At 37.0% G+C, this 13,137-nt stretch overlaps 1 protein-coding gene across 2 annotated transcripts; it reads left to right on the top strand.

Moving 5' to 3' along the window:
- Positions 1–693: 693 nt before the first annotated feature.
- LOC129724350 (melanotransferrin) lies at positions 694–4,774 on the top strand. Of its 2 annotated transcripts, XM_055679126.1 has the most exons (7): positions 694–877; positions 1,645–2,075; positions 2,130–2,263; positions 2,318–3,086; positions 3,145–3,983; positions 4,103–4,257; positions 4,666–4,774. In XM_055679126.1, exons 1-7 carry the CDS (start codon positions 823–825, stop codon positions 4,674–4,676), a joined length of 2,394 nt encoding a protein of 797 aa, XP_055535101.1. In that variant the 5' UTR covers positions 694–822; the 3' UTR covers positions 4,677–4,774. The 2 variants fall into 2 exon arrangements, with proteins under 2 accessions (XP_055535101.1, XP_055535100.1); XM_055679125.1 differs by having other exon boundaries at positions 4,103–4,774.
- The last annotated feature ends 8,363 nt before the right edge of the window (positions 4,775–13,137 follow it).

Genomic DNA, 13,137 nt, shown 5'->3' with positions numbered 1-13,137 from the left:
CAGATTGTCATAATTTTCTGCTTTACTCTTTTTTTTGAGTGGTATTGAAAACATTTAAAAACGTTCCGCTAAAAATAAGCTGTTGTTTGGAAAAACGTGTTGTATTGTTGTTTGAAAAAAGTGTTTTTTATTTGTGTACTAGAGTTCCTCCAGATATGAGAATGGTTATGGATTTTTTGGCATGTGTACTATTTAAAACCTCAAGTCACAGTTCCCGGGTAACAGTGAACCGTATTGCTGCGGTTTTTAATGAAACTCCTAAGGCAAAAGATACACTAATGATTTAATAAGGTTTTTTTTTTTATTACATATATGTATATGCAAAATACAAAGATTTGAAAAAAACACTTGTGATTTTGTTATAATTGTATGCAACAATCCTCTGGCAGTTTCATTCATCAAAGGGATCAAAAGTCAAAACGAACAAACTGAGTAGCTTTTACTCAGTTTCATTTCAAAGCGGTTTTCTAAGAAGAGGGTAATTCCTACTCAATTTCTGACAAATGGTGACTCTACCCATAAATGAGTAATATCATAAAAACTCTGTTCAGAGTAGGTTCACTTTTAACGAAAGTGAGTGACATCTCACTCAGTTTAGAGTTAAATTTGACGTGCAGGACTTCCACCGTCACCGTCAGTTATACGAGCCGAATAAAAAAGTTATAACTATAGTGGCCAAATCAGCGGTTTTTTTCATCGCTTATCTCTCCCTCTGAGGATCTCTACTGTTGGGCGTGTGCTGTGTTATGATGCCGAAGTTGTAACAAAATTTCCGATTTTTAATGTGTAATAACTCGAGAAAGTTTCATTAATTCCAAAGTCATGTCGTTAATTGTGTATAGTTTCATTGCATCATTAATGATAAGTTTCCTTTACGGTATAGTATACATTCCATATTATAAACCAACCGTGTCCTGCAAAAAGCAGTATAATTGTATTGAAATTCACACTATTTTCAATATCGGTTATCAAATTAATCTAATATGAAAAAAAAAAACATTTGAACCACAGCCGCTAATCAATAAGTCCAAGTTAATGTTTAAATTGTAAACCCCAATCAATCTTACCTGTTGATTTGTTTACAGATGGTGTGGTGTTTGGTACTTTTTTTTTAGCACGAATTGGCTTACAATGTACATCAATGTTTTGGTTTATTTATTTCAAAAATTACAATTAACGTCGGCAAGGTTAAGCAAACTTCGTTTGACTTGTTCTCAAACATAACTAGAGATATATACCATAAGAGAGCATAAATGCCAAGAAAGACTTGAGACTCCGGAGATCAAAACGACTATGTGACCTGCGACGGAACATGTAATGATAGCCGAACCATTTAAAAACGGCTACACTGCAAGTGAAAGAAAGGACCTATTGAAACAGACGAGGCCACAAGGGGACAAGTAACTTGTCTGAGTAAACTACTCAACTCGTTTTTGACTCAGCTATCACCAGCCAAGTGTCACTCGCGTTCCGCAATATTGTTCAAAACTCCGACCGCGCAATTACATAGCTCTCCCAGTTCTCGACAAGCATATATATTTATATTAAGTTTTATGAAATAATTTGTACGGAATTTTCAAATCATCTTCGTATGCAACAATAAGGATATATGTAGATTGACTAGAATTTGTTTTTTTTTCTCAGGCCAACATAACTTTGACAATGTAGAACTTGGACATGAACTAATATGGTGCGCTACCAGCGAACCGGAAGTGTATAAATGTCGCAACTTTACCGTTGCACTAGAACGTGATTATGCGTTATTCGAAGGATACTTTTTGAATGTATCATGTCATTTTGGCTTTGATCAAGATGAATGTATGCGGCTTATTGACGAAGGAAAGGCCCATGCGATGATGTTGGATGCTGGTGAAGTTTACACCGGTGGACGGCATTACTCATTAGTTCCAATTATGCAGGAAGGGTACGACGGTGGTTTTTCACAATATCATGCTGTTGCTGTAATAAAAAAAGATACTCTTCGTGATGTATCCAATTTACGACATTTGAAGGGTAAAAAAGCTTGCTTTGCTTGGGTTGGAAGTCATGCAGGTTGGACACTTCCGATTTATACAGTAAGTTGTGCGTGAAAAAAAAACCGTAAGAATCTAACAATATATATTTAATAGCTTCAACGTGAAGGTGGTATGGAAATAACTGACTGTAATAATCATGTGAAGACAGCGACAGATTTTTTCGGTCCGTCGTGTGCAGTCAACGCTCTTGTTGATAAATACAATCCAATTGGGGATAACTCCGACAAGTAAATATTAATTTTGTGCTCTAATTTTCTAGTAATTGAATTTTCTCGCTTCAGATTGTGTTCTTTATGTACAGGGAAAGTGCCGGGAGAAAAATGTACCCCAAAGGATCCTTATGCTGGCTTCGAAGGCGCGTTTCGTTGCTTGTTAGAGGCTGGTGATATCGCATTTGTCAAACATACAACTGTTGATGAATTGGTTGAAAGCGGGTTGATTCACGGTGTTTCCTCTGATCAGTTTGAGTTGTTGTGCAAAGATGGTACAAGACAGCCAGTGTCAGAATATCGTCAATGTCATTGGGGTTTGGTACAATCACATGCATTGGTTGTCTCGTCAGCCAGAACAAGTGCTGAACGTCGGCGTTACAAGAAATTTTTCACTCAGGCTGTGAACTTGTATTCTTCTAAATTCAGGCGGACGAATGAAACAGATAGCCGGTCCCTTAACCAGAATGATCGGTTTAATGCGAACACCCGATTTGACAGTGGACGATCTGATGAACGTTATTACAGCAATCGTTTTTCTACGTCAACAACAACTGAGCGCTACAATTATGGTAGCTACGACGATCAACAAAACGAAAATAACACACAATTTTATGAGAAGTTCAATTTGTTCGAATCCAGACGTTATGGCAAGCAGCTAAACCTTATGTTCCAAGATACCGCGCGTTATTTAGCTCCGATTGAAGAAAACAATCAAAATTTCCAAAACTATCTAGGCAAATCTTTAGATCAAATCTATGGCGTCCGTGCTTGTCCGGTAAGCCGGATGACATTATGTGTTACTTCCGATGCGGAAATGGAAAAATGCATCAAGATGAGGGTGACTGTTTTACTAGGTCCGTTTGATACAGCGTTCATCAATTATTATTGTTTTTCAGACCGCATTAAAAGCACAACTGATTAAACCGGAAATGCTTTGCCTGAAAGCCCATTCCCACATAGATTGTATGCGACATGTTAATTCTGGGCAGGCTGATGTTGTTGTACTGGACGCCAGTGATGTGTACACGGGTGGCTTGAAATATGATTTATTACCATTCATGTCGGAAATTTATGATCTCGGTCGACCAGAATATTATGTTGTAGCGGTAGCTAAAGAAGAAGATCCAGACACCGAACTGACATATTTGAAGGAAAAATATACTTGTCACTCAGGTATAAACACAGCAGCAGGGTGGGTTTATCCGATGGCATATCTTATTTCAAACGGATGGATTCGTCCTTATGGTTGCGATAGTATCCGTGCAGCAGCTGAATACTTTACTAAATCTTGCGTGCCTGGAGCTATTAGCAACGAATATAACACAGGAGTGCCTTACGACAATTTATGTGACTTATGTCGCGGAAGCAGCTTCCGTTATTGTAGACGTGATGCGTCCGAAGATTATTATGGTAATAGTGGAGCCTTTCGATGTTTGGTAGAGGGTGGGGGTCACGTAGCCTTCGTTAAGCATACAACTGTATTAGAAAACACAGGAGGAAAAAGACGGGAGTGGTGGGCTAGAAACACGCTTCCTGATGATTTTGAGCTGTTATGCCCGGACGGGACGCGTGCTGAAATTAACGAGTACAAGAAATGCAATCTTGGCAAAGTAAAAGCTAACGCAATAGTTACACGAGGTGGTCGCAGTTATAATTCAACACAGTTAAATGCATTCATCAATCTATTCACTTATGCTCAACAGTTTTATGGTCGACGCGATGCTGACGAATTCAGGTATAATTCCCAAAAGAATTGGTTCTGTCTTTATTTAACTTGGGGTGATGGCTATTCTATCTGTAACATTTAAAGCGCTACTTTATCGAAATTTTTAGAAATTTTGTTTCTTGTTTCAGTTTCAGCTTATTTTATTCAAATCCACCACACTACGATCTAATATTTTCGGATGCAACCCGGGAGTTACGCCTAATACCAGGTGATAAGCGATGGTTCGATGCTTATCTTGGACCTGATTTCATGAGAGCACGTCGAATTACAGATTGTCATGCAGGTGCGATTTCCTTACAGTATCACATGTATAATATAATTGTAGTAGTAACAGTATTAGTGTTCAGAATATTAACATAGACAATCGGATGCAACGCTGTGTTCATAACCATCTTAAAAGGCAAATCTCATGTTATTGGAAGCATTGTATCGAATTTCGAACAAGTTTTTATAAAGCTTTAAAATGTATTCGAGTAGATATTATTTTTTATCGGAAATCGTTACAACGTTTTCATATTTTGAGTAGAAAATATAAAAAACATATGTACAAAGTATTACATTCCGTCCAGGGTTTTTAACCAGCTAGTGATAACTAATGTTGTGTGTGAGAATGATGCATGAAACATTCACTCTTGTCACAATCCAATTTATCTATATTTTATCGATTTTTTTTTTGAATTACTACCAACAGCAACAGATTGACTTCGGTACAACCTTCATGCAACATAAAATGTATGTTAAGTTACAATTTCATTTAGGAGCAACTTTATTCGAGAAGAATAAACACAGATGCAACATCATATATATTGTCAATTTATTCAAAAATATTGATGACATCTCGTTGCATACATCGTGAAAGCACTAGTGCATAAGAACAGAAGTTCAATCAGGCTGATACAAATTTTGAATTCTTTTTATGTCCAAGATTATCAAAGTTAGCAGAGGGGGTGGCAAAAAATAAATAACACCGAGACGAAAAAAAGAAATATCTTTGATCAAAGTTTGTGTGCAAGTTATTAAGTTTGTAACTTGCACTCAATTAGATGTGTGAAAATAACACTTTAATATTATTATTATTTATTTCGCTTGCCTTTTGACAACACTCTCGCTGTCACTGGACTTGTTTGTTGCTAAATAAACTATTAATGCTGTCGGAAAACCAATAAAATGAACAAAACGGTTTGAGCTTTTTTTTCTTCCCCTTCCAATATTCAAGATTTTTGAAGGGGGGGTGACATAAAATGAAAATAAAATTTGTAACGGCCTTATTTTAACAAAATCACAACATTGGTTGAAGATTTCTTCAATACTTTGTATAGATTGACTAAAATTAATTTATTTTGGAAAGACTGGAAAAAATGAAAACTCAGTGGCTTATTACGGATGTCACCTCACGGTGAGAACGAAGTGAAAAAATCTCACGGTGAAAAAAGACGCGTGCAAATCAAATGGGAATCACTTTCACCGTGCCTATTACGGTTGTCATCTCACCGTGAAGTGACTCCCGTAATAAGCCCCTCAATCTTGTGCGCGTCTTAACTCTATGAAAAACTAGCTAATTCCCGGCCCGCGTTGCTGCGCCTTTAAGTTTACGACAACAACCGCATATCTCTCAAATACACATAATATCAAACAAATATTTTTATTACCATAGGTACATATATAAAAGACTGTATGTAATCTGCCCAAAAATCTAATCTAATTCAAGAATTATGTTTTTACAATGTTCCAATTCCAAACAAAATTCTAACGAATACATCCGAGAAAATAGTAATAGGTAAAAATGTTAGAAACTTAGAACGTTCTGATACTAAGTTCATTATTTTGGCAAAGAATAGCTGAAGTATTGTGCTAATCTTCAGTCAAGCAACACGTGCAGAAGGACCCAGGTGCCAATCGTCAACAGTTTGAAATCTGTTATTTCGAGTCAAGGTGCTTATTACGGGAGTCACTTCACGGTGAAATCAGAGTGAAGTGAACAAAATCCTATTACGGGACTCACGTAAGTGAGAAAAACGTCGCGAATTGACATCTGCCGTGGAATCTGGGTTATTATGAGTGTCATATCAGTGAAATGAGAACGGAAAAAGCGACGTTTCGCGTGGAATTTTTTCACGACCATTTTGAACGGTGAAATGATTCCACGAAGCTGCCATAAGTCTTAAAGTTGATTGATTTGTGATCTAATGGTAAATATTGGATTTATTCTTCAGTAACGAAGCGAATCAGAGTTTGATCCGTGCCTTAAAGCGGTCAATTTTTCATTTTTTTGCCCGATGAAAAAAATGCAAACTAGTTCAGGAAATTTTCGATATCGAAAAAAACATTTTTTTGGTGCCGAATGTCTTAGAAATGCAGAACACGTCAAGATCTGGTGTTATCTAAAAAAACGGGAAAAAACGACTTTCTGGGACTTAGACATTTTTGAGCTGGGAAACAATCTCATTTCACTTGTCCTATTCTCAATTTCACTTCACTGTCAATCTCACTCCACGGAGGTGATTTTTGTTACCTCCCTTGAGGTGGAATCGGGAATAGGTCTAAAAAAGTGAAGTGAGCGTGAGAGTGAAATATATTTCACCGTGAAGTGACTCCCGTAATAAGCACCAAGCACAAAAATAATTTGTGAAGTGTATTTGTTTTGCAAATAAAAGCGTATCCATATCCATCCATTTTGATAACTACATAAACATTATGCTGTTTGTTACATTACTTGCATTATTGCATTTGAAAATGATCATTAAGAATAAGTTCGAAGCCAACTTCTCACTCCAAAAACTAATAAAATAACTCTCTAGAAATTGTGTGGTGGCCCTGTAAAGATTTTTAATTCCAATTTGGGGTCGATTTCCGGCCCTTGGATATCTTTGCGGTTTGGATATATTCATGGTATATGAACATTTCTGACTGTTCCTCAGACACTGGAACTTGCTAGCTTGGATTTAACCCTCTAATGCCCAATGCCGCCATTTGGCGGGCTTCAGTCAACCCTCTAGAAAGCTTTAATAAATACTTAAAAAGTGTTATTAGTGATTTTACCGAAGCCCGTCTAGACATTAACTTGGGCACTCGAGACCTAAGGAATGGGACCGATTTTTGGACTCTGAACATCATTTTGATTTTAGAAATAACCACCCTGTTTTCTATTTGGTCATTTTTGGCTGTATTCCAGCAACCGGAAGTCACCATTTTTGAATTCAAAATTGGGTCCGCATTTGATTTACGGTCTCTGAGCATCATCTCGATTCGGGAATGACAATTTTTGGCTGATTTCCAGCAACCGGAAGTTTCCACCTCGGATATCGAAATGGCATTTGGTGTCGATTTTTGGCTTCCGTGTATCATATTGATTACGGAAACATCCATATTGGGCGGTATTTAACCTTTCCCAGGAACCGGAAATCGCCGCATTGGATTTTCAAATGGCGTCTGGATTTTTTTGCCGGTCTCTGGGCAACATTTTGGTCTCCAAAAAACCGATATTGGGTGGTGTTTGGCCATTGAAGGCTGTTTTTCGAAAGCGTGAAGTCGCCACGCCGGATTTCAAACTGACATCTGAATTCATTCTCCGGTATCCGGGCATCATCTCGATTCCGAAATAAATATTGGTGCTTATTACGGGAGTCATTTCACAGTGAAATATATTTCACTCTCACGCTCACTTCACTTTTTAACACCTATTCCCGATTCCACCTCAAGTGAGGTGACGTAAATTGCCTCCGTGAAGTGAGATTGCCAGTGAAGTGAAATTGAAATGTGACAAGAGACAAATTTCAAGTCCCGGAATGTCGATTGGGCTGAAATTTTGTATGAGGACATTTTTCGACAAGAGGAAACTTTTGAACCCTACCACTAAACGAAGTTCGAAGTTAAATTTTGCCCTTACGTTCCACCGGCCGCAGCTCAAAAATTTGTAAGTCCTAGAAAATCGATTTTTTTCAAGGAAAAAAAATTAACCTTGTTACTGGAAAGTAAATCCCATATATATAATCACTAGATTACAAATCAATCGATTTTTAAACTTGCCTATCTTCGTGAAATCATTTCACCGTTCAAAATGGTCTTGAAATAATTCCACGCGAAACGTCGCTTTTTCCGTTTCCACTCCACTCATATGACACTCATAATAACCCAGATTTCACGGCAGATGTCACTTTGCGACGATTTTTCTACTTACGTGAGTCCCGTAATAGGACTTTATTCACTTCACTCTGATTTCACCGTGAAGTGACTTCCGTAATAAGCACCATTTTCAGTCTTTTTTCTATAACTGGAAGTTGCCACTTCGGATTAAAAAATGACGTCAGTGGTTGATTTTGATGTTCGGTTATTACAGGTTGTTTTTCGGAAACCGGAAGTCATCATGTTGGATTTAAAAATGGTCTGTGAATTCGGATATTGGCCGATGGCTATCGTTTCGGTCTTCAAAATTACCATCCCATTTAGTGTTTGGTCATTTTCGGTAACTGGAAGTCGTCATCCTGTATTTCATCTCGGTTTTGGAATGACTATTTTTGGCTATTTACCAGCAACTGGAAGTTGCTACTTCGAATTTCAAAATGGCATCTTGGGACGATATTTGGTAATTTTCGGAAACCGGAAATCTTGGATTTCAAAAAGGTGTCTAACGTTGATTTTAGGTCTCTGGACATTATCTCGATTCCTAATATACCCACATTGGGTGGTATTCGGTCATTCAGGCTGCTTGCTCGAAACCAGAAATCGCCATTTTGGATTTTAAAAATAGTGTCTAAGCTTGATTTTCGGTCTCTGGTTATCATCTTGGTTTCCAAAACAACCATAATGGGTGGTATTTGATAATTTTCTGAAACCGGGAATCGCCATATTACATTTCAAAATGGCTTCTAGATTTGATTTCCGGTCCCAGTATTATTCTGGTTCGAGAAATATCTATATTGGGTGGTATTGGGATATTTTAGAATATTTTCGAGAAACCTGAGAAAGTCATCTTGATATCTTGGTTTGAATTCGCCCCCTCCCGCTGTCCCTTGCACATGCTAGTGAAATAAAGTGACACCATAATATTATAGAAACATGTCCGATACGCAAAAACTCCTAGATACAAATTTTCAAGATGAACTATCAGACGGTTCAAAAATAATGAATGTAGCTCCCGCTCCCTTTAACTACGCTTATGAAATAGATATACACTAAGGTCGCTTTTTACGCGTTTTTTACACGGCTTTTTTCACGCGGATTCCGGAATTTACGCGTTTTTTACGCGGATTCCGGAATTTACGCGGCATTTTTTTTGCGCGGATCTCAGTTTCCCTTCACTCGGAATGCAGAATCAACGCTGGTTTTTTACGCGGATTCTGGAATTTACGCGTTTTTTTTTACGCGGATTCCGGAATTTACGCGGTTTTTCTACGCGTTTTTTTTTACGCGGCACGTATCCCCCGCGTAAAAGCGACTTAAGTGTAATTTAAAGTAATTGAGATACATACGCTGCTATACGACGTGTATTTACTGAACTAAATGATAATGGTCAGGCGGTTTTCAAATTAATAAAGGTTGACAACAATCATCTATCTTCCCTCCCCCCTCATCATACTTCCTCTTAACTACACCACTAATATATATCAAAATCTCTATAAACAGAGTTATATCCCCAAACCACATATTATACTCAAAAACAACTGTATATAAATTTTCATGATGAGCGTTTTAGTAATTTACAAAAAATGAAATATAATGCACGCTCCTCCTTACTACGCCACTGAGATACAGGAAAATCAATGTTATAGAAACATACTTGAAAACTTATTTATACAAATTGGAACGGTTTATAAATAAAAATATTTAGCTTCCCCTCCCTTGCCACGCTTATGGAATAGGTAAAATTCAAAGTCATTGAAATGCATCAGTTACTGTAGATTCTACATACTGAATTTAATGCTGATCGGTCCAGCAGTTTTAAAGTCATCAAAGGTTTGTTAACACCCTCCCTCCCTCATTCTTACAACGCCTGTGAGATACAGAAAGGTCAACGGACAGTAACGTCGCAAAAATACATCTTAAGCCTGTAGTACACTCTTTGACCGAGCGTCAATTATTTGTCACTTTTTGACAGATAAAAATTTGGTCAAAGATAATTATTTGTCACTCTCCAATTTTAACATGGGGCAAACACGGGTAAACAACAACCATGATGTCAAATAAATTTGACCATTATGTCAGAAGGTCAAATATTTGACCATTAGACAAAGAGTGTACTACAGGCTTTAGACTCAGAAACATTTGTGTATAAATTTGCATATAGGGAACAGACAGACATTCGCATTTATAGATATAAAAGCAGATTAGTTTAAATTTTACTGCTAACCGGAAATGTTGAAACCGTTGAAACGGTCGACAAGTATTAGGTCAGTGGCGTAGCTATGGTTTGGTGGGCCTGGTGCGGTAACAAAAATGGGGGCCCCCATGAAAATGTTTTGGCAGTTTTTTTTCATAAAAGAAATTGAGACAAACAAAAAAATTAGATTTTTCTACTTATTTATCCCGTTTTCCGCAAAATCAAAAATTTGGTTGATTTAGATACTCACTTTCCGTGCTTTTTGATTGGCAAAATCAAAAATTTCATATTTACAATCAATGGAATCAGTGATTTCACGTTCGATTGATAAAATGTCAGGGTTTGTTAATCTCAAGTTACTCATCGTTGACCTCAAATAGTTCTTGATCAACTTTAACTTAGGGAAACTTTTTTCGCAAGCTGCAATACTAATTGCCATCGTTGAAACAATTCTGAGAGCGAATTTCACGTTTGGTACCGAATCGAACAATTTATACCTATGAATAAAATTTAATAGCTCTATCTATGAATCTAAAAGAATGTCTGGTGTTAAAAAGCCGTATTCCTCTGCGAGCTCATTAATCTGTTGAGACCTTGTGGCAATTTCCTTTCCTCTTCACTTAGTATTCTCTTTTTGAACGAACACGTTTTTGGGGTTCTGGTCCAATTTCTTGTTCAGTACACTTTTCTTGTGCATACTTTAGATCACATTCCTCAATTTCTTCTCGCTTATCTGTCAAAAATTTATGTAATGCCATTAAGCACACTCCAGTATATAAGAGTTAAGCTCATTTTCAAAAATGTCTGCGGGACCTGCAACATGTAAACAATTTAACATCGTTCAATTTCATTAAGGTCTAGGGGTGGTGCAGAGGGCCTGAAACGAAAGCATTTTTTTTTAACAAACGGAGGAACAATGATGTCTGTTGTAAGAATATATTCGAGGACCGGGCGTGTTCACTTATACAAGCACCTTCTGCATTTCCTTATAATCGCATACCCCGAGATTGCAAGGGTGTACACTGAAATTACGAATATCTCGAAAACGGTTAGATTTAACGCAAAAAGGACAAAATTTACGCCCAATAGGGTCACAAAATCACAATGTTTACCTATATAGGTATATGTTTAGTTGAAAAATGGCTTTCGTCTCAAATATGACCTTTAGACCCTCTGCGCCACCTTAATGAAATTTAACCAATTTTTTACATGTTGCTTACTAAACCCCAAGGAGTTTTTTTGCCTGGAAAAGCAGGTCCCGGAAACATTTTTGAAAATAGGCCCCACACTAGTATCACGATTACTCTGACCGTGTGGATCACGAGAGCAGAGTGGCGAGCACAAATACATGAGGTTGAGTTCAGATGAGCATGTTGACCGGTTCGATGTTCGCAAGACTTTGGGGCCCCCTTGAGTGGTGGGCCTGGTGCGGACCGCACCAACCGCACCCCCGTAGGTACGCTACTGTATAAGGTGCTTGGAGCTTGAAGGGTTGTACTAAAGCTAATAATAAAGCTAGTAACTAAGTAATAAGCTTTCGATAAAATTTAGGTCAAGTTCAATATTTTGCAGATTGTAACATTGGAAACTGCGAACGCGTTTGAGAAATTCAATTACGCATAGTAACCTTTAATGTATGAATATCTCGACAATGGGTTGTTCAGAAATTTTAAAATTAAAATTTTAGACAATTTTCAACTAAGACAGAGAAAGAAAGAGAGAGAGAGAGCGAGAGAGAGAGCGAGAGAGAGTTTTTTATCGTCAATGTATTCACAAGATGGCGAATGTTGCAGATAGTTTGCAATACATATTTTTACAACGCAAGTTTATTAAAGTTATGTAAATTGAAAAGTTAATTAAATCTATCAGTGGTGGGCACCGCTAACCGAAAATTTAGCGACGCTAATCGCTAAGTCGCTAACCGGAAAATTTAGCTCGATAATCGCTAAACGCTAAACCCACATTAGCGGAACTTTCGCTAATCGCTAACTTTTTAATATGTAATAGTCATATCGCTATGTTTATTGCTCGTGTTTTGTAAGATTTGGACAACTTTGATCTGTTTTGGTTAAACAAACGAAAACAATTACTTTTTAAAGCTATTTACAGTAAGAGGTTCACGAAACGGTATTCATATTTGATTTTGTAAAAACAAGAATAACAAAAGTTATTTAGCTTGCATTGAAAATAGATACTCTTAGGAATGTTTTCATAAAAATTCAATTATTATCTGAATCGAAAAAGTAGAACCAAAGTTGTCATAATTTCAAGCGCATTGCAATTTACCAAAGTTCTTGGTGTACCGAAAATTCAATCTAGACCTTGTGCTTGTTCTTCAAAATGCTCCTGTGGCTTGTACGATAACTGGAACTCCATTCTACGGCAAAAAAACTGACAAAAGTAACTTTTGCAGTAAAGTATGTTAATCTTTCAAAGCAATTTACGTACGCCATCAGCAATGGGGTCCTAAAGTTTTAAATGGTTTTTTGATTTTTATATATCAGCTGGAAGAGTGCAATTTTCTGAGCAAAACCTGATTTTAAAAAATGTTTATCATTTTTCTTTGATTTTTAAATGAAGGATAAAAATCTGCTCGAAATGTCTTAAATGACAGTTCTCTCATATACCGTACATGGGTGAAACGTCATCTAGGACCTTCCGAGCAGTTTTTTTATTCTTCGTTTAAAAATCGAAGGAAAACGATAAATGTTTTTTTAAAAATCACGTTTTGCTCAGAAAACGCGGCTTTTTCAAATGATATATAAAAACCAATATAGCTTTAGGACCCAATTCACAGTTTTTCTAAATATTTCTATTGCCGCTTCTCTACAAAATTTAGCGAATTAG

Source organism: Wyeomyia smithii, chromosome 2 (assembly GCF_029784165.1).
Source record: "Wyeomyia smithii strain HCP4-BCI-WySm-NY-G18 chromosome 2, ASM2978416v1, whole genome shotgun sequence".
NCBI lineage: Eukaryota > Metazoa > Arthropoda > Insecta > Diptera > Culicidae > Wyeomyia > Wyeomyia smithii.
This window is presented reverse-complemented; position numbering and strand designations above follow the sequence as displayed.